Consider the following 18,498-nt stretch of genomic DNA (forward strand, 5'->3'; position numbering starts at 1 on the left):
TGGTCATGTCAGGAACCTCTGGAAAGCTCTGCAACTGGAGCTGCTTTGACACAGAGCTGTGGAACCATAACTGGTCCTGGGGTTGCAAAAGAAGGAACCTTGGTTAAAAGTAAAAGCAAGACTGCCTCATAGAAGTGGATTTAGTTCTTAGAAAAACATTAGTATTGTCTGTTTACATATGTCACGTGGTCTGACAGTTTACCTATTGTAAATGTGTCTGAACAATCATGTGTAACTTTACTTTTTGACTCACAACCTTACAGTTAGTGAGATACAACTATTGTAACAGCTAGACTCATTAGAATTCAACAGTTGTTTCCAAGAATCTTCTGGAGTGTGTAAACCTTTTACTGTCTATGGTGTAAACTAGAAAAAAATCTTGAAAACTTGATCATATTCTTCTTCTGTGGATTTATTGGTGGAAAGGTGCATACCGCCACCTACTGTACTGAAGTATGATGAAGATTTTCTCGCGAACTTCATTAAAGCTGTATTTGTTTTATCAAATTCTACTACTGTCTTTAAAATATTAGCTAAGCTAAATTCCATAACACCCAAAGCTTGCATATCTCTTATAAGATCAGTTCTTTCCTATATATATATATATATATATATATATATATATATATATATATATATATATATTAATCAAAACATGCTCCACAGTTTCCTTTTCCTGACATGCATTACATAAACCATAATTATGTTTGCCGATTATATGAAGTGTTGCATTATCCACAATCTTGTAAATGTAATGAAGTCCTTCCTATTCATATGATAATTCATTTTACCTTGTTTTATGTTTCTTTCTATTCTATGAAAATGTCTTCCTTTTTTTACATGAGTTCCAGTATTTCTGCCATTTACTCATACAAACTTTCTTAATCACAGCCTTTACTTCTAACCTGGTTAAATGCGTTTACCCCTAACGTCATTCCATCGTAACTCGTTTCGACCAATCACAATGTGAGGATTAAGGGCTCTTCCGGTATACCCATTCTTTCCGTTTCATCGGCCGAAGTGTGGAGCAACGTGTTCATTTGAGCACAACGAAATTCCCCATCTGCTGACAAAAATAGTGTGATATCAAGGTGATATAAGCATATGTTTTATCTTATTTATGTATGCATCGCTTAAAAGTGCTATTTATATTGAAATGGTCTGTTTTATTGCATATTGGCTCCTTCATATGACCGGCATGCTAACCAGCTATACACTAATGAATTGGGACTGGAGGTATTGATGCTCTGGATGCACATGTGGGCCTAGCGAGTAATGAAGCAGCTCTACCTCTAATACCCCGGCTGTCAGTTGGCAGTGGTGCAGAGATTTATAAACAGTGATATGATACACGTATGCCTATGCCTTCTCTTACTTGTCAGGGAGGGGCATATATTTAGCCTCTCTTGCAGTGAATAAGGCTGGTCAGTTTACACTCAATGCGGGGCTATTTTGGGAATCTAGTGCCATTGGTTTCACTGTCGTGAAGTGGCAGCTAGTTACTGCAGTTAGCCAGGCGAATAAGTTACATGTGCCTGGCTTCTACCGAATCTTAATTATGCTAAATATATTCCATCGGTAATATTGCAAGAGAGTCCTGACAGTATTTAACCATGGCTCCTAAAAAGGTGTGGTAGTTGGAAGACTGGTTATTTTGCTTGAATAAGTATGAAATTAATTGAAGTGAATGTAGGTATTATTGTTTTTTTTCCACAGATGCCTCCGAAGAAGGGAGGAGATGGACCAAAACAACCCCCCCTGATTGGACGTTTTGGGACTTCCTTGAAAATTGGAATCGTTGGTTTACCAAATGTAGGGTATGTGTCAGTCCCAGCTGGCATTCTGGCTGAATGCATGTGCGTTGGGTCAATTGGTTTGAAGTCGGCAGAGAAATAGTGTCAGAATGATTTACCTAAAAAGTGTGTGAATGCTTGACCTAGTTGCGTTTTATTCGTGCTTAATGGAAACCCTATCCTGCTGTATTGTGTGAAATTATTATAAGGATTATGACTCATCATCATTGTGTATTATGAAAATGACATCATCCTGCTACAGGAAGGGAAATAGTTTTTAATGGCTATGAAGTCATGTTATGTCCGAATTTTACCTTCTTCCATGCTATATAGTATGCACGTTCACCAAAGAGTATATATAAAATTCATAGTATTCGCAAATCGGTTGGTAAAAATGCAACCAATTCTGGTAGGTCATGTGACAGTGACAACATTATGGCAGTGATATGTCTGAACTTTATTCATACTATATGGAACATACTTTTTTTTTTATACAGAGGTGAAGTAAGGTACAAACCAAGTATCTAGTTTGCAATGTTGAATGTAGCTTGAGTCTCTGTATATATAGCAAGTATTATTTATTATGTATTACAAAATGTCAGTGATCAATGTTCTCATCAATTAACTCAATTAATTTGTTTGTGCTTTCAGAAAGTCAACGTTCTTCAATGTTTTGACAAAGAGTCAGGCAGCGGCTGAGAATTTTCCCTTTTGCACCATTGACCCAAATGAGAGCCGTGTGCCCATTCCAGATGAGCGCTACGACTTCCTCTGCCAGTACCATAAACCAGCCAGGTACTGCACAATACAGTTATCAGCAGCTTTGAATTCTAGTCGTCAGTTACATGATCTTAATTTCTCTTTTCCAATTCACTCCAGTAAGGTTCCAGCATTTCTGAACGTGGTGGATATCGCTGGGTTGGTGAAAGGTGCTCACGCAGGCCAGGGTTTGGGTAACGCCTTCCTCTCCCACATCAGTGCCTGTGATTCCATCTTTCACATGACGCGTAAGGAGATAGCTATTTCAAACCATTTCTGAGAATGTTTATTTTTTATTTTATTTCATGAACTTTTTCAGATCTGCTTTATGTAAAATGTGTCTGCTAATTAGCATGTAGTTGGAAAGAGGAATGAGATAATAAAAAAACCCTCATGAAATTTCCGAAAAGCCATGAAAACTTCTACAGCAAATATAAAATGACATCGTGACATGCATCTTCTTTAAATCTTGGATTTAAATCATGCCTGAGAAACCTGATGTTTTGTTCCATATGTTTTAGGGCTGAACAATTAATAAAATGAATATATATTTTTTTTACAAATACGGTTGCCACAATTACATAATCATTCAAAGCAGCAATTAATTTTTCAAAGTCCACTTATGTTATTATGCATGCTTAAGATGCTTTTTTTCTTTCTGTATGCTATCTTAAGGGTTTTCATTGTTTTAGTTTTAGTATAACTTTATTATACCATTTATATTTGTACCTTTTTATTTAAAAAAGAAACCAATCCAATGCATAGCTGACATTTGAGGCTTGATACTATAGAAAAGCAATAAAAGTTTTTCAGTTAGTCTCAGCTTATTTATTTTCATATAAAAAAATGACATGCAGTTGCTTCCAACAAAGGTGTAAACATCATTAATTTAATTGTCATTAATAATCAAAATTAAAATGTCAAAGGAATAATCGACAATTATGATTTTTGTAATAATCGTGCAGCCCTAATATGTTTGTATTTCATATAAAATAACCCTGATAATATATATATGCAACCGTTTGTGTAGGAGCTTTTGAGGATGAAGATATTATCCATGTTGAGGGCTGTGTTGACCCAGTGAGGGATATTGAGATCATCCATGAAGAGCTGAGGATGAAGGATGAAGAGATGATTGGGCCAATCATTGATAAGCTTGAGAAAACCGCTGTCAGGGGAGGAGACAAAAAACTCAAACCTGAATATGTAAGTGAACTATATCCCAGAATGCATCTGACCACTGCATAATTAAAACATTCTTCCTACTTTGTACATTAACAGAAAGAACTTAAATTTTTTGTTTTCTCTGCTTGCAGGACATCATGTGTAAAATAAAGTCCTGGGTTGTTGATGAAAAGAAACATGTTCGTTTTTATCATGAATGGAATGACAAAGAGGTTGAAATCTTTTTTCTTAGCATTTTTACTCTGTTTCTTTCATCAGATTGAGGATTTGATTATACACTGTTTTTTTATTTATTATTATTCTCCAGATTGAGGTCTTGAATAAGTATCTGTTCCTGACGTCCAAGCCGATGATCTACTTGGTAAACCTCTCAGAGAAAGATTACATCAAGAAAAAGAATAAATGGTGAGATGACATGTTAGCTGTTCATCTGCTGTTAGTGAGTCCAAGTGCTTATACTTGAAGGGATAATTCACCCAAAAATTCTGTCATTAATTACTCACCCTCATGTCATCCAAACTTGTATGACTTTTATTCTTTTGTGTAACACAGATGATATTTTTAAGGACTACATTTTTTTTCTAAATGTACATTTATCATCCTATTGACTTCCAGTGTATGAACAAAAAATACAGTATTCCTGCTCAGCAAAAGAAAGAAATGCATGAAGGGTAGTAAAACATTATAGTGAGTAAATTGTGACAGAGTTTGGGATTGTAAAGAAATAAATTCTCGGGTATCATCACTCCAGTAAACATGCAAAGCAGTATGGTAGGTGTAATGGAGAAAAGCTTCACTCTAAATAACTGTGTGTATAGTCAAAATTGATGGGTGCATGTGTTTTGTGGCTATCAGCCTTCAGGAAATCTGAGTTAAGGACCGCTGATGTAAGTCTTTTTTTGTTTTGTAGGTTGGTGAAGATCAAGGAGTGGGTTGACACTCATGATCCAGGTGCGCTGGTCATCCCCTTCAGTGGGGGATTTGAGAGCAAGTATCAGGAAATGACTGATGAAGAGAAACAGAAATATTGTGAGGAGAACAAAACACAGAGGTCAGGGTTTGCTCTCGTCTTTCCTCTTTGCTGTATTTAAAAGATTAGTTCATCCAAAAAAAATGAAAATTTGCCAGCCAAGATGTAGTTGAGTTTGTTTCTACATTGGATCAGATTTGGAGAAAGGGGAAACTACATCAGTTTTTTTTTTTTTGCCAGTGTATTCTCTGCAGTGAATGGGTGCCATCAGAATGAGAGTTCAAACAGCTGATAAAAGCAAATAATCAACTTGACTCCACTCCTTCAATTAACATAAATGAATCAGTTAAAAGCTTTTGTGGATTGCTGTTATCGGATGCTTTTATCAGCTGTTTGGACTCTCACTTTGATGGCACCCATTCACTGCAGTGGATCCATTGGCGAGCAAGTGATGTAATGCTTCATTTCTCCTTAATCTGTTCTGATGGAGAATGAATAAATAAACTCAGGTACACCTCGGATCGTACGAGGTTGATGAACGTACTTTTATCCAAAGCAACTTGCATAAAAATAATAAAGTAGGTCGAAATTTTCACATTGTGAGTTTTTTATGCTTTCAGTATTCTGACTAAGATCATCAAGTGTGGGTATGCAGCCCTGCAGCTGGAGTACTTCTTCACAGCAGGACCTGACGAAGTCCGTGCATGGACCATCAGGGTGAGCAAAGCACATGTTCAGAATTGCATTTAATACAATATATTCTGCTGCACCTCTAAAATATTATGCATGTGTTTGAACACCTTACAGAAAGGGACCAAGGCCCCACAAGCAGCTGGAAAGATCCACACAGACTTTGAGAAAGGCTTCATCATGGCCGAAGTCATGAAGTTTGTAGACTTTAAGGAGGAAGGCAGTGAAAACGCAGCTAAAGTAAGATCTTTATGGTGTGCTTGATGACATAAAATAGCGTGGCTTGTTAAAGGTTGGATATTGAAATGATAATGCTGTCAAATACTTGCAGGCTGCAGGAAAATACAGACAACAGGGGCGGAACTACATTGTGGAAGATGGTGACATCATCTTCTTCAAATTCAACACACCTAATCAGCCCAAAAAGAAGTGAAGCCAGTTGGATGGACAATACTGTCTATGTCACATGCTCAGTCTCTTCATTAATGGCTTTGGAACATTTAAAACACAATCACACCTTAGTCGTGTATTAAGTAATTTTTTTATTTTATTATTTTGGCTGATGGCTGAAATAAATGTAATGACTGGTCTGCATGTCACTCAGCAGTTTATTCTAATAAAACACTTCCTCAGACCAAAGTGTTTTCTGTTGAATGTTCTTTTCCAGTTGTCTAACACATTTCTAGATGTTTTAGCCATCGTGTAATCAAACAGTATTGATGATATTTATTATGGAAGATGTTTACGCCACAGGATTAAAAAAATTGAAAGGTAATTGCATATTTCTATCTCCTAATTCAGGGTTTTTATAAGTAAATATAAGTTAATATTTTATAAATAAACTTGGCAATCACGAAAAAAAAGTCAGTATTGTGACTTAACTTTATCATAACTTTATTTTTAATTCAGTAGCAGCAACACAAAAAAATTAATGACAAGATTAATCACTTTTTTTTTTAAGAACAGGCTACAATACTTGATATTAAGCTGCGGTGAAACAAACATTTATAGATGTGTAGTTAACCGTTTATAGTGGTTGATTTAAGGTCATTTTCATCCAAAACTAAACAAATAAATTGCACAATCTAACTGTAAGCATTCAGGAGAAATAAATATTTTGTGGAATTAAATTTTTAGCATTTATTTGCTGTTTGATTTCATTTTTATGATTTGTACTTCATTGCGTCAGTTAAGTACCTCCCCTAACACTCGCGAGAGGGCGTGGTTTTATATTTTGATTGGCAGGCGGATTTTAATCGACCATTTAGAAGCATTGGTCGAAAATGTGCTTTTATATTGTTCCAAAACAAGCAGCATTTGCATTGCTTCCCTCGCAACGCTGAAATAGCTAAACGCTGGCTATAGAGGAGTTGGGCTGACCATCAAGTCACCGATAACACCGGCTTTTGTGTGCAACGAGCATTTAACAAAGGAGAGCTTCCCGAATTATAAACAGATGAAAATGGGCTTTCTCAAGAAACATAACCTGCGTTTAAAAGAGGAAGCGGTGACGATGGGCTTGGTAAGTTATAACACAGGTGCCCCTGCTTGGCTTTTATGCCTTATTTTGCAATCAAACGCTGAATCAAAGCAAATATGCGTTCATCAGAATGCACAAATACATTGCTTTGACAAAGAATTCAGGTCAGTTGTATTGGCAAGTTAATGAATCAATAAACGAGCCAACTAATGTCTTTTCATTTTTGAGAATGCTATTCCAAATATACTATTTGGACGCAGGTTAATGACGTAGGCGGACGAGCGCCAAAACATTGTACAGTGGAGCTTTAGTTCAACAGTGCGGTGCTGCGGGTGTAGTATTTCTCAACGCTGTACGAAACATTAGACAGCCTGGTCCTATTATTGTATAAGAACAAACACTAAAGCACTAAATCGTTTTACACAAAATCGAAGACATTGATAGCATGCGTTATTTGTATTATATGGGGCACGGAGCAAGGCTTATTTCGTTTAAAACCAATAATGAGTTGTTTATTCCTTGTTGTAATGAGTACATCTTCATATGAGAGGTTGCGGCCTTTTATACATCGGCGTTGTTGCACATTAATCGTAAATGTCCACAATGCATTAATACAAAGATACTGCACGGCTTCCATGTGACCCTGTCAGAGCTAGACTTTGGCTGCAGGTGGTGGGTTTGCGGTTAAATGTCACGTATAAGAAATATCTGTGAATCTTATTCTAAAGCTAAAACTCTGAGCTCTTATGATAAAAGTATCATAAGAGCTCAGAGTTTTCTCTTGTTTAGTTTACTTGTTTGGTGGTTTGTTTTTGACATATTCGATGTCGGTTTGCTTGAAATACTGGTCAATCTACCTTTTTTCTTGACACTTATGTCAATTTAGGACCATGAACATTTGCATTTTAGAAAGGCTGTACACATTATTTCCCACAATGGTTTAAATGCAATTTGCCAAAAACCAACACTAAAAAACAGTTGGGTAAAACACCAAAAAAAAAAACCTTTTGTTTATTGTAGCTTGTCAAAGTCTATAATTTAAAAGTACATGAGAATTTACTAAATTTAAGGCAGACTTCAGAACCATCTAAAAGACAATTCTCTTTTTTCATGTATTTGAATTTAAAAGTAAGAAATGTTTTGAGTTTTTCGTTTACTGAAACTCTGTTGTAACACTTAAAAGCGTATAAACTCACAAGTGTTTAAGCAATAAATACTATTTACACTAAGTAAAAATGTTTGTAATAAAAATTTAAAAGCTATAATAAAGATTTCTGTCTTTACATGATTCTTTATTGTATTTAATAGCGTTAACTTTTGGTGAATTGCATGGAAATCAATGGGGGTCAGTTTGGCCCTTAACAATTTTATGAACACAGCAGGAGAGCAAAGCTATCAAAGTATTTTCCACACCACTTTTTGATATTGAAATATGACCTAAAATATTTGTGCATTAAATTGCAGATAAAGAATGAGCTGTCTCTTTTTATTTTTTTATTTATTTTATTTTAATTGTATCAAGAGCTTACAAAACATATTTAACTCAAGATTTAAAAAAAACTTTCAAAACAAAACTTTTTGGCTGAAAGCTATTTAGCCAGTTAACTTTAACGTCAGTGTGAATTGGCTTTTCTCGTTTTTTTTTTCTTTAGGTAACGCTTTAATTGGAAAAAGGATTACTTGAGCAACAAAAGGATAGAGATGCCTCCGAGGATAGCAAGACGTTGTGCAGTGCCAAGCTGTGGGAAAACACAGTCTTTGCATTGCCTTCCTTGTGATCCTAACATTAGGAAAGAGTGGATGAATTTTATTTTTGATGCAGTTCCAGATCACGTCAATAAGACACTGTTTATTTGTTCGCTTCATTTTACTGCGGATTCATTTTCAAACAAGTCACAGTTTGATGCAGGCTTTTCAGAGAGACTGAAAATTAAAAATGATGCAGTGCCGTCTATATTGGAACCGACAGTAATGTCGCAACACACAAGTGTGAGTAACAATGTTTTTACCATTTGTCACTATTGCTTTTTGTGTTTGATATGTACTTATATTCACAAGTTTTTAACAAAAAAATTACCTATATTGTTTTATATATTCAATCTAACCTGTTATCCAATCATAGCAGTGGGCACTTTCAAGTCTCGAATGCAGCAGGCCTCCCAAAACAGTGTTTCAAAGAGTGGGTCAAAAACAGGAATTGATAATGGCATATTACTTCTAAATTATGTTTTTTTTTTTTGTATTGATTGAGATATAGTTGTGTTTGAGTTATTCAATTTGTATAATTATTTTCCCGATATATATAATCAGTGCCATGAAAAGGTTTTTGCCCCCTTCCTGATTTTATTTATTTTGTATGTTTCACACTTTAAAGATTCAGATCATCAAACTAATTTTAATGTTATACAAAGATAATGCAAGTAAATAAGAAATGCAGTTTTTCAATGATAATTTTAAGGGAAAAAAGCTGTCCACGTGAAAAATTAATTGTGCCCTCCAGTTAAATCATGAAAGAACCTGTTTAATTTGCATAAACTTTATTTTTAAGTGTGAATGAGAAATGGAAGGACAAGATGAGCATCGCATTACAGTATTTGGAATATGGTCTATTGTGTACTGCTTTTTTGGGGGGGCTATTGTAGTTCATCCATGCATATTCCAAAACATTTCCATATAGGGCACATATGCATACTCCAAAAATAGTATTAGTATGGTTGAATGCTGTTGTGAATATTGGCTCGGTCATGTCCATGTAATTAGTTTGAGACAATGTAAGAGCATGCTGTTATGAACTAATTTGATTACCCCTGATTGGCTTATTACATTGCTTTAAGGGCAAACAGTGCCCTTAAGTGGCTACTTGCTATATATCATACTGTTAAGTTTATTTGTTTTTTTTTATGCTTTTGATATTATAAATGTTAAAATTAATCTATGTCTGTACTGTCAGCCCAAGACAAGTCGTGAAATGGGATGCCAGACGGAGGAGCCAAACACCAGAGACGGAGAATGCCAAACCATTCAAGACTTGAAGCAGCGTGGCTGGAAAGTAGAACCAAAGATTGAAAGTGTGTTTTATTGTTTTCTACTTCATTAACTTTGTAATTGCTTTTAAATATACTGACTTTGATGGTGTTTAATCCTTACTGTGGTGAGTTAGGTAGGTAGATTTGAGATCTGGATGCGACTAGAATACAGAGACTCGTGGTAGCAGTTTGTTTTTTAACATAAAATCCCCACACTAGTAACTTTTTTTTTTTAAGTGCCTAGTATTAATGTTCTGTATATTATTTTATTCGTAACAATAATTGTAACTTTATGCAATTCTGTGTGGATCTGTTTGTTTCTGACTAGATACATTATTACTAATATATATAACCCCTCTATGGCTCATAACACCCGGTTGAAAAGGTTAAACGACTTTTTACAAAGTAAAACTTTTCTGAGAAAGAAAATTTTGAGGAAGAATTGCACAGACTTGGCGATATTATCAAATTGTTCAAAACAGCCATATAAAATGTAATTGTGATGTAAACTCGTACAGGACAAGTGAAAGATGAACTGTATGAGGCGGTAGATTACTATGATGATACAGTTGGCCCCTAAGGACATCCGGAGTCACAGCTGTTTCCTCAAAGCGGTGTTTACTCAGGTGGTTAAACCGACACGTAAACTCGGGCACGCGATACTTATCAGGGCTGCACTGTGTATCAAAACGAAACTAGTTAAATTATATACGTAGCAAACGTCTTTGTCTAATCTTTCACATTGTCTGAAAAATAAAATATTTCGTGAAACGTTTTAATTTGACTGTACATCAATGTTCTGAAACTGTACAAACTGTACTGAATGTTTCACAATACGTCTAGTAGTGTGAAGGCCACCGGAGTTGCAACTAACTTCCTGCCATACGTCAACAATTCCAGCTAGACTTCCAAAGACTCTCCGCAGCTGCTGCGAAACGAACAACAAACAGGAAACGCTCTTGCCATGAGATTGACAGACGTATGGCTTTGACCACTCCGCGTCCAGGGGGTCGAATCACGCAGCCAATCACGTCGTAGAAGAAAGGCGGGTTTTCCGTTTACGTAACGCAAATTTCACTGGTAATCTCCGAAGCCCCACCCTTTGTGTTTCCCGCACCGTCAATCAAAAATAAGAAAAAAAATCGACCCGATTCTCCGATCACAGCCCGCCTTTGATTAAAACAATCATGTTGGGAGTTTAAATGACCAGATAAACCTCCGATTTTTTACCTTTTCACGCTATGACTGGTACGTAACACTTAGCCCGATCGAAGCACATCACCGCCGGTGAGTTTGGAGAACCATTAGCAAAGCGAGCTAGCTCAGTGTTTAATCTTTCTCAGCAGCGACGCTAACCGTTAGCCAGTTAGCTTCACTTTAACAAAGTAAACATTCGAAAAGACTGTTGCTCAGGCAACGCGAAAGCAGAAAGAACCGCCTGATTCTTTTGAATTCCAGGCGGTTTGGTGGCTAATCTCCGCCTTTCGAGGTGGGAGTTCGTTGAGCGTGAATTTGTTTTGAGTTTTTTTCTCTCGCTGTGTCTCCGTAGCCCCAGAACAGTCAGCCAAACAGCAGGAAATGGCTGCCTTGGACGTGGACAGCAGTCAGAGCGACTTTCTGCAGCCGGCCAGCGGCGCCCATGACCAGGTATGGAATCCCCCTGTTGGTTTGTCGCTTCCCCGGCGCTGTCTTGCGGGGTGTTTTGGTGAAGTTCACACGTTTTAAAAATAGGGGAAAAGTCGAACACTTCCTGTGAGCCTTCGCTTTGTACGGCCACCCACTTTCTTACCCTTTTAAACCCGCCCATTGTGGGTCGGACAGACTCGCCACCGTCGCCTTGCCCGCTTTACCTGCGGTGATCCCGGATCACCCCCACGATAGGGGAGGACCCCTCCGCCGGGGAAAGCCTCTACCCCTGCCGAGGCTGTCACACATCCTCCACAGCTCCACCATTCCCCCTGGAGCGGTCGCGTGCACAGACCTGTTAAACAGAAGCTCTCTGTAACATTTTGTCATTTTGCTCTTGGCTTTTGAAATGATATAGATCTGGCGGACGCACAGCCGTTGAAAGAAGTTAATGTTCGCTATTAAAAAGACAACTGAACTAAAGTCCTGAATAACACATCTCTTAAGATTAAAGTCGGCACGAAATGAAAATTCTCACATCTGTTTTTAAGATTCGTGTTTTAGATCCCATTGTTAGCAATTAAAACGTGCGTATTTTTTAATTTTATATATTTCAAGTTTATTGTTTTGCATAAGTTTAATGCTTTGACCTTGTACTGTACTAATCAACTTCTTATAACTGAATACTCTGGTGAAAGCAACAGACTTCTCTGTGGTGTCCCATGTAGGACTTCCCCAAAACCCACCCCTGCAAACTCTCCTTCATCTGCTTCTCTTTTTTTTGTTGTTGTGCAACACCCAACTAAAAAACGATGGATAAAACCAAGTCCCTGTCCTTTTAATTTTTTTCTATTCCGATAATATATTACACTCAGATTTATTATACAATATGGAAGAAAAGATCTGTTGCTACTACTGTTTCATCGTGTGAATTTAAGTACTGTTTAACATGCTATAATTTTAAATTAAGTTTTATCCGTATTGAGGTCTGATGTTTTCTTGGATGAATTTTCTGCATTAATATTTTCTAACGACATTACGGCGTTTAAGCTTATCACAATTATACCTTAATGCATCATTTTCTATTCTATAGTGACTTGAATTTCGTTATTTTTCTTTTATCTTTGTTCAGGCCTGTTGACACCAAGGAGAGTAACTATATCTGTAAAATTTCAAAACATTTTCTGTGAGCTTACAAATGGAATGCTATTGTCCATCATTGTAGATGCTAATATAGTTATCATTTTTGACATGAACAGGTCTTTAGACTAATTGTTGTGTGTGCATGGTACAATTTGTCATGAAGCACTTGTACTAATAAATTAGTAATATCTCCACCTCACAGCAGACCACAGACCTCACGGCCATCCAGTTGACTGGCTCCTCTGATCGCTGGGAGGTTCTCACGTCTGTGAGCTCAGTGAAAGACGAGCCAGCAGTAGTGCAGGTACCCAGTGGAGGACTTCTGGGCAGCAACGGGCAGTATGTGGTGCCACTACAGACTATGGCAGGGCAGACCCAGCCCGTTTTTGTAACTGCGGGGGTAGATGGCACTGGTGCCAATGGGGTGCAGTATCAGGTCATCCCTCAGCTGCAGGGGACAGATGGGGCATCACTAAGCTATGCTGCACCCACTGCAGATGGAAGCACGCTGGGTACTGACATTACTATCCTTCCGGATGGGACGCAGGGCATTGCTACAGCAACCAATGCTAATGACCTCCAGGGCCTACTGAGTCAAAGTGGGCACATGCAGCAGATTCCCACCATCTCACTGGCTGGCTCGGGGTTTGGCGCACAGGGCCAGGTTGTTGCTAATGTGGGGCTGCCGGGCAACATCACGCTACTGCCGATAAATAGTTTGAGTAACGTGGATCTTGAGTCTTTGGGGTTGGCTGGTGCTCAGACCATAGCTACAAGCATTACTGCGGATGGCCAGCTCATCATGACTGGTCCCACCACATCAACAAGCGAAAACCAGGGAGACAGAAAATGCACAGAGTCACTTAATGCCAACGACGATAACGCTAATGCCTTTGTGCCAACCACCACTTCTTCTACGACAACGTCGCTCCCCGAGACGATAGATGGAACTGGCATTCTCACACAAGCCACTGCTGTATCAGCCGGGCAGCAGGATCCATCTTACATCCAGCAGAACCACACGGCTGGCGAGGAACCGATGGTGCAGCTCTTAACAGCGCAGACAGCGGATGGAGCAGCGCAGACACTACAAAGCGTGCAGCTGTTGAATGCTGGTACGTTTCTGATCCAAGCCCAAACCGTCTCTCCCACCGGCCAGATCCAGTGGCAGACCTTCCAAGTTCAAGGGGTTCAGAACCTGCAGAATCTACAGCTGCCGGCTGCTAGTGGGGTCTCATCCCCTCAAATTACCCTTGCCCCTGTGCAGACCCTTTCTCTTGGGCAAACTGGCACCACGGGTGCAGTGGGACAGATCCCGAACCTTCAGACAGTCACAGTCAATTCTGTTGGCCAGTACCAGCAAGACCAGAACACAGAAAGCCACTCAGGTATGCAGAAACATTCTTTATATTTACAAAGAAACTTAATAGAAATAGAAATGTAATACTTGAATGTTATAAATATTTATGCTTCTCTTAAAGGAGTCATACCCTCGTATTACCTTGGATACCTACTGCTGTATTATAGTCTTTCAGGCCCTTCTAAAAAAGAAAATTGGAAAAAAAATAAACACAGAGCTCCTCAGACCCTTATCTCTGTAGGCATTATTGTCTCGCGAGATCTGATGCGATATTTTGGCTGTCGTGGACGGTCATTATAATAATGCAAATGAGGGGCATGTTGATTGGTTGCAGGAAGGAGGGGGGTTGACACCGCAGGTAACGCTTTAGCATATCATTACAAACTGACATCATGGCGCAAGTTGTGAATGAACGCGACCGGCTTCCCGGCCAGCGCCGTTTAGGGCTTAAATCAAACTTCATTCACGCACACATATGAAACACGCTTGCATATATACTAACTACTAGTCACACATACATGTATATGAACTATCTACGCACATAAAGTTACTCATATGAGACGTGAGCACAGCACACACACACAAATATAAGACGTGAGCACACACACACACAAACTAGACGGGGCCTCATGTAAGCGTTAGGCAATAAATAAACAATAACCGAATTCATGATGATCTCAGTCATTTGTTTTTTGCAAAGTACGTTAGCAGCCATTCCCCATACCTCGAAGCTAATACTCCCGCCAGAGTTGTGCCTGGACGCGTTCATTGAACGATAGTTCATGAACTCGTTCATATTTTGGGCGAACATGAACTGAACGTACCGCATTACTGCCTGATGAATGTTACTGTGAAGTCGTTCATTCTGGTGTCTGTGAACGCCACGCTCTCTCTCAGTTTAACTTCGTTCAGTAGGATGCCAGATTTCTATAAAGCCTTCCAGGCGAAACCCCACCTAAAACCCACCGTAAACCGGCCTTAATATGTAGCGGAAAAAACACCCAATCTGGCAACGCCAGACTCTCTTGTTCAAACTAGTTCATCAAAATGAACAAATCTTTTTTCGAGTCATTTCGTTCATTTAAGGGGCTTTAAATGTTACTATTAACTGGCAAATTCCCCGAACACATCAACCTACGCAATCTTGATCATATTCTGAATTAAGAAATCATTATAATGCAGTCAAAAGTCCGTTTTTGCAGTCCGTTTACAGGGAACATAAGTAATTACTTCACCTCCAGTCTTTCGTTTATTTGTCTAGTGACAGACGCAATGGCATACAATAGCTGCATTAGCAGTTAGATGCTGTTTGTTACACACAGTAGAGCAATAAGAACACAGTCTTACCGTTTCAATTGCAGGGAATTTTGTTGGAATGGCGCTTTTCCCGAGCTTCGATGCCAACTTTGCCTGATATTGCCCCAAATTTGTGAAGGATTTCGGCGTACAATGTTTAGCACAAAGACGTAATGATAAGCCAGTGGAAGGGTTGAAGGAACCGCGTCATTAAAAATGAATTTAATCCACTGGTCTCTGATAGCTAGCTCCGTTCTTGGTAGAGAAAACACATTTACATGTTGATTCTGGCAGTCAACCACAGAGCAACTCACGTGTGCACTACTCCAGCGTCTTTCGCGACTGAATATGAGGGGGAGAGGGGAAGGGCGAGCTTCCTGCTGCGGTGTCCATATATGGTATATCCTGCCCCGTCTTGACGTCAAGACGGGGAAGAAATCAAAATCTCGTATTTGAGTGCTCGTGCACGTGGGCTATTTTACAAACCCTGAGGTAAACAAATGCTTCACTTTTAAATATCGGCTTCCCGGCCAGTGTATAATCGTTAGGCAATCATAACATACATTGATTCTCGTGGAAAAGTGAAAATTGTGGGTCATGACTCCTTTAAAAGGAAAAAAACAAAAAACTTGTTTTTATGAAACTTTAAATTCTTTATATAGTTAATGACTTAAAAGTCATGGGAATTCATTGGTTGAAAGTGTATGTAGCTGTTTTATTTTGGGGACTTTCTTGATTGTCTTTCAATAGGTTTTGATGATTCTCCCCTTTCTGTTTGTTCAGATATTCAAATTAAAGAGGAGCCAGAGTCAGATGACTGGCCAAATTCCACCCTGAACACCAGTGATTTGTCACATCTGCGTGTGCGGTTGGTTGAGGAGGATAAGGAGGGGACAGGCCTGGAGGGAAAGAGACTACGTAGAGTAGCCTGCACTTGTCCCAACTGCAAAGAGGCTGGAGGAAGGTAATGCATATGTTGATGCAGAGGCACAAATCCTGTTCTAACAGCTGAATAATACTTTTTTTTTTTTTTTTGTGACACTTTTGTATAATTTCAGAGGTTCAAGTATGGGAAAGAAGAAACAACACATTTGTCATATCCCAGGGTGTGGTAAAGTATATGGTAAGACATCTCACCTCCGAGCTCACCTGCGCTGGCATTCAGGAGAGAGACCCTTCATTTGCTCGTGGAGTTACTGTGGCAAGAGATTCACCCGCAGCGACGAACTCCAGCGTCACCGCAGAACACACACGGGTACGGGCACACTGGAAGAATTACATCATATGTCATTTTGACCGATTATACATGAGGATCTAATACTGTCAAATTTGTTTGCTTCTCTAGTTCCAGTAGTTCTATATTGATTGTTGTTTTACACTTATTTTTCAGGAGAGAAGAAGTTTGTGTGCCCAGAGTGCTCAAAACGTTTCATGCGCAGCGACCATTTGGCCAAACACATTAAAACTCACCAGAACAAAAAAGGGCTAAACTCCAACACTGGGGCAAGTCAGACTGATGCTGCTGCCTCCTCGGACACCATCATCACAGGGGGTGGTGCCACTCTCATCCTCACCAATCTACAGCAGGCTGGCACCCAGGACCTTCTTTCAAACTCCGACCTACCGCTCCAGTTGGTCACTGTGTCTGCCAGCGAGGTCATGGAGTGACCAAAATCATGCCCACTTTCACAGCTCGTCTGCTTTTCACTATCAATTTATATATATATATATATATATATATATATATATGATAAAAAAACAATATATATATATTATAAATATATATTTTAAAAATGACTTATCCATTTATGTTCAATAGCAGTCTTTTGTACAAACAAGGCAAAAAAATGACATTAAATGTGGTTCCAGTTTCTACTGAGAGAGACATGCATGCATGCACACGTGTATGCATCTACATGCTCATATGAACTCGCGCTCATACACAAGTACATACACGGAAATGCCTTATTTTGTATCATAATCTGTAGTATAAAATGCTGGAGTTGCATGTGTTTTACTTTAGCTCATATATATGTTCAGGGGACGATCATTAGGGAGTGTGATTGTGTAATGGAGGTTATGGTGCACGGAAAGCCATGATGTGTGTGCTTGAGAGTGATTACAGTGAGACTGTTCTGTGAGAATGACAGCAGGAGAAGGACACAGTCTGCTGTGAGGGAGACTTACTCATGATCTGTCCAATTTTATCCTCCTCCCTCTCGGCTGGCCTTTGTCCAAATGTGTCTTCACTCTTGATTCAATTTTTATTTGATGTCATGTTAGTGGTCTTTGTGCTCTAGGTCACATGTCCTCTGGATCTTGTTCGAGGATCTTCTGATTTCATTGTTCTGCTACCCACATGCAACTCAAGACATCAGGTGGCAGAGTAAAACAATCGTGTAATAAACAGTTTTTCTTGTATCGTTGCTCTTATTGCTCTCCAGATTATCCCTGTAACATTCATAATGTATCTTCCTTTTTTTCTTTTTCAGCCCCAAGCTGTTTATAGCCACAATTTATGTAGTCTAATACTGATTCTGTTGTATCAAAGACTCCTCATTTTGATTACCTTTTAAATATGTACAATTTGATGTTACTTTTGTACAACTTTTTTTTTTTTTTTTTTTTTTTTGATTGCAACACAAAGTCGGAAACCTTCCTATGACTTCATAACTAAAAATATGTTTCTAAATGCTTCAAAATTCTGGTGTTGGTATGTATGTTTGTATGAACTGAATAAGAAAATTAAACCTATGCCCAAATACCTCAAAATATTGGCTATTACAAATAGCATACTGCCATACAACTATTCCCATTTTTTTATAGTGTGTATACTGTGCACAGTATGTGGATGACAGAATGCCTGGATGCCTTACTTTGCAGAAACTTCAATGCACACTGTGCTGGGTATATTCATTGTTGCCCACAATGTGATGTGTTCAGCCTAATCTTAACATTTAAAGTCTAAAAAAATCCTACATTTCTACATGGCTGGGCACATTTTTATGAAATCGAAGATGAAATGCAAAATAATTGTTTATATTTCTGAGATACCTGTTCACCGTTCACTGAATTAAACCTTGATGAAGCATACAGCTGTTTGAAGCATTTGTCATAACACAGTAGGCTGTATATAGTATATACTGTGTGGTATTCTGTACTACAGCTAG

The 18,498-nt window shown here is 38.6% G+C and overlaps 2 protein-coding genes across 5 annotated transcripts; both read left to right on the top strand.

Moving 5' to 3' along the window:
- Nucleotides 1-930: 930 nt before the first annotated feature.
- Nucleotides 931-6,036, top strand: LOC132161459 (obg-like ATPase 1). 2 transcript variants are annotated; one of them, XM_059571524.1, is made up of 11 exons: nt 931-1,091; nt 1,717-1,817; nt 2,445-2,588; nt 2,673-2,800; nt 3,583-3,758; nt 3,869-3,949; nt 4,045-4,142; nt 4,648-4,788; nt 5,328-5,424; nt 5,515-5,637; nt 5,729-6,036. In XM_059571524.1, exons 2-11 carry the CDS (start codon nt 1,717-1,719, stop codon nt 5,828-5,830), a joined length of 1,191 nt encoding a protein of 396 aa, XP_059427507.1. In that variant the 5' UTR covers nt 931-1,091; the 3' UTR covers nt 5,831-6,036. The 2 variants fall into 2 exon arrangements, with proteins under 2 accessions (XP_059427507.1, XP_059427506.1); XM_059571523.1 differs by lacking the exon at nt 931-1,091 and adding an exon at nt 1,488-1,628.
- A 606-nt stretch (nt 6,037-6,642) lies between these two features.
- LOC132161460 (transcription factor Sp3-like) lies at nt 6,643-17,747 on the top strand. Of its 3 annotated transcripts, XM_059571525.1 has the most exons (8): nt 6,643-6,919; nt 8,530-8,866; nt 9,828-9,945; nt 11,453-11,550; nt 12,875-14,060; nt 16,112-16,292; nt 16,387-16,583; nt 16,719-17,747. In XM_059571525.1, exons 2-8 carry the CDS (start codon nt 8,579-8,581, stop codon nt 16,994-16,996), a joined length of 2,346 nt encoding a protein of 781 aa, XP_059427508.1. In that variant the 5' UTR covers nt 6,643-6,919; nt 8,530-8,578; the 3' UTR covers nt 16,997-17,747. The 3 variants fall into 3 exon arrangements, with proteins under 3 accessions (XP_059427508.1, XP_059427509.1, XP_059427510.1); XM_059571526.1 differs by lacking the exons at nt 6,643-6,919; nt 8,530-8,866; nt 9,828-9,945 and adding an exon at nt 10,824-11,151; XM_059571527.1 differs by lacking the exons at nt 6,643-6,919; nt 8,530-8,866; nt 9,828-9,945 and adding an exon at nt 10,825-11,190.
- Nucleotides 17,748-18,498: the final 751 nt, after the last annotated feature.

The sequence above is a fragment of the Carassius carassius genome, chromosome 17 (assembly GCF_963082965.1).
Source record: "Carassius carassius chromosome 17, fCarCar2.1, whole genome shotgun sequence".
NCBI classification, from domain to species: domain Eukaryota; kingdom Metazoa; phylum Chordata; class Actinopteri; order Cypriniformes; family Cyprinidae; genus Carassius; species Carassius carassius.

Excerpts from the sequence above, each read along its gene's own strand:
- LOC132161459 (XM_059571523.1), top strand. Across the intron at positions 1,818-2,444 it reads GTTGGTTTACCAAATGTAGG|AAAGTCAACGTTCTTCAATG; the intron begins GTATGTGTCAGT and ends TTGTGCTTTCAG. Across the intron at positions 5,638-5,728 it reads GCAGTGAAAACGCAGCTAAA|GCTGCAGGAAAATACAGACA; the intron begins GTAAGATCTTTA and ends AAATACTTGCAG.
- LOC132161460 (XM_059571525.1), top strand. The coding sequence starts at position 8,579 with ATGCCTCCGAGGATAGCAAGACGTTGTGCAGTGCCAAGCTGTGGGAAA. Across the intron at positions 8,867-9,827 it reads TAATGTCGCAACACACAAGT|CCCAAGACAAGTCGTGAAAT; the intron begins GTGAGTAACAAT and ends CTGTACTGTCAG. Across the intron at positions 16,293-16,386 it reads TGCAAAGAGGCTGGAGGAAG|AGGTTCAAGTATGGGAAAGA; the intron begins GTAATGCATATG and ends GTATAATTTCAG.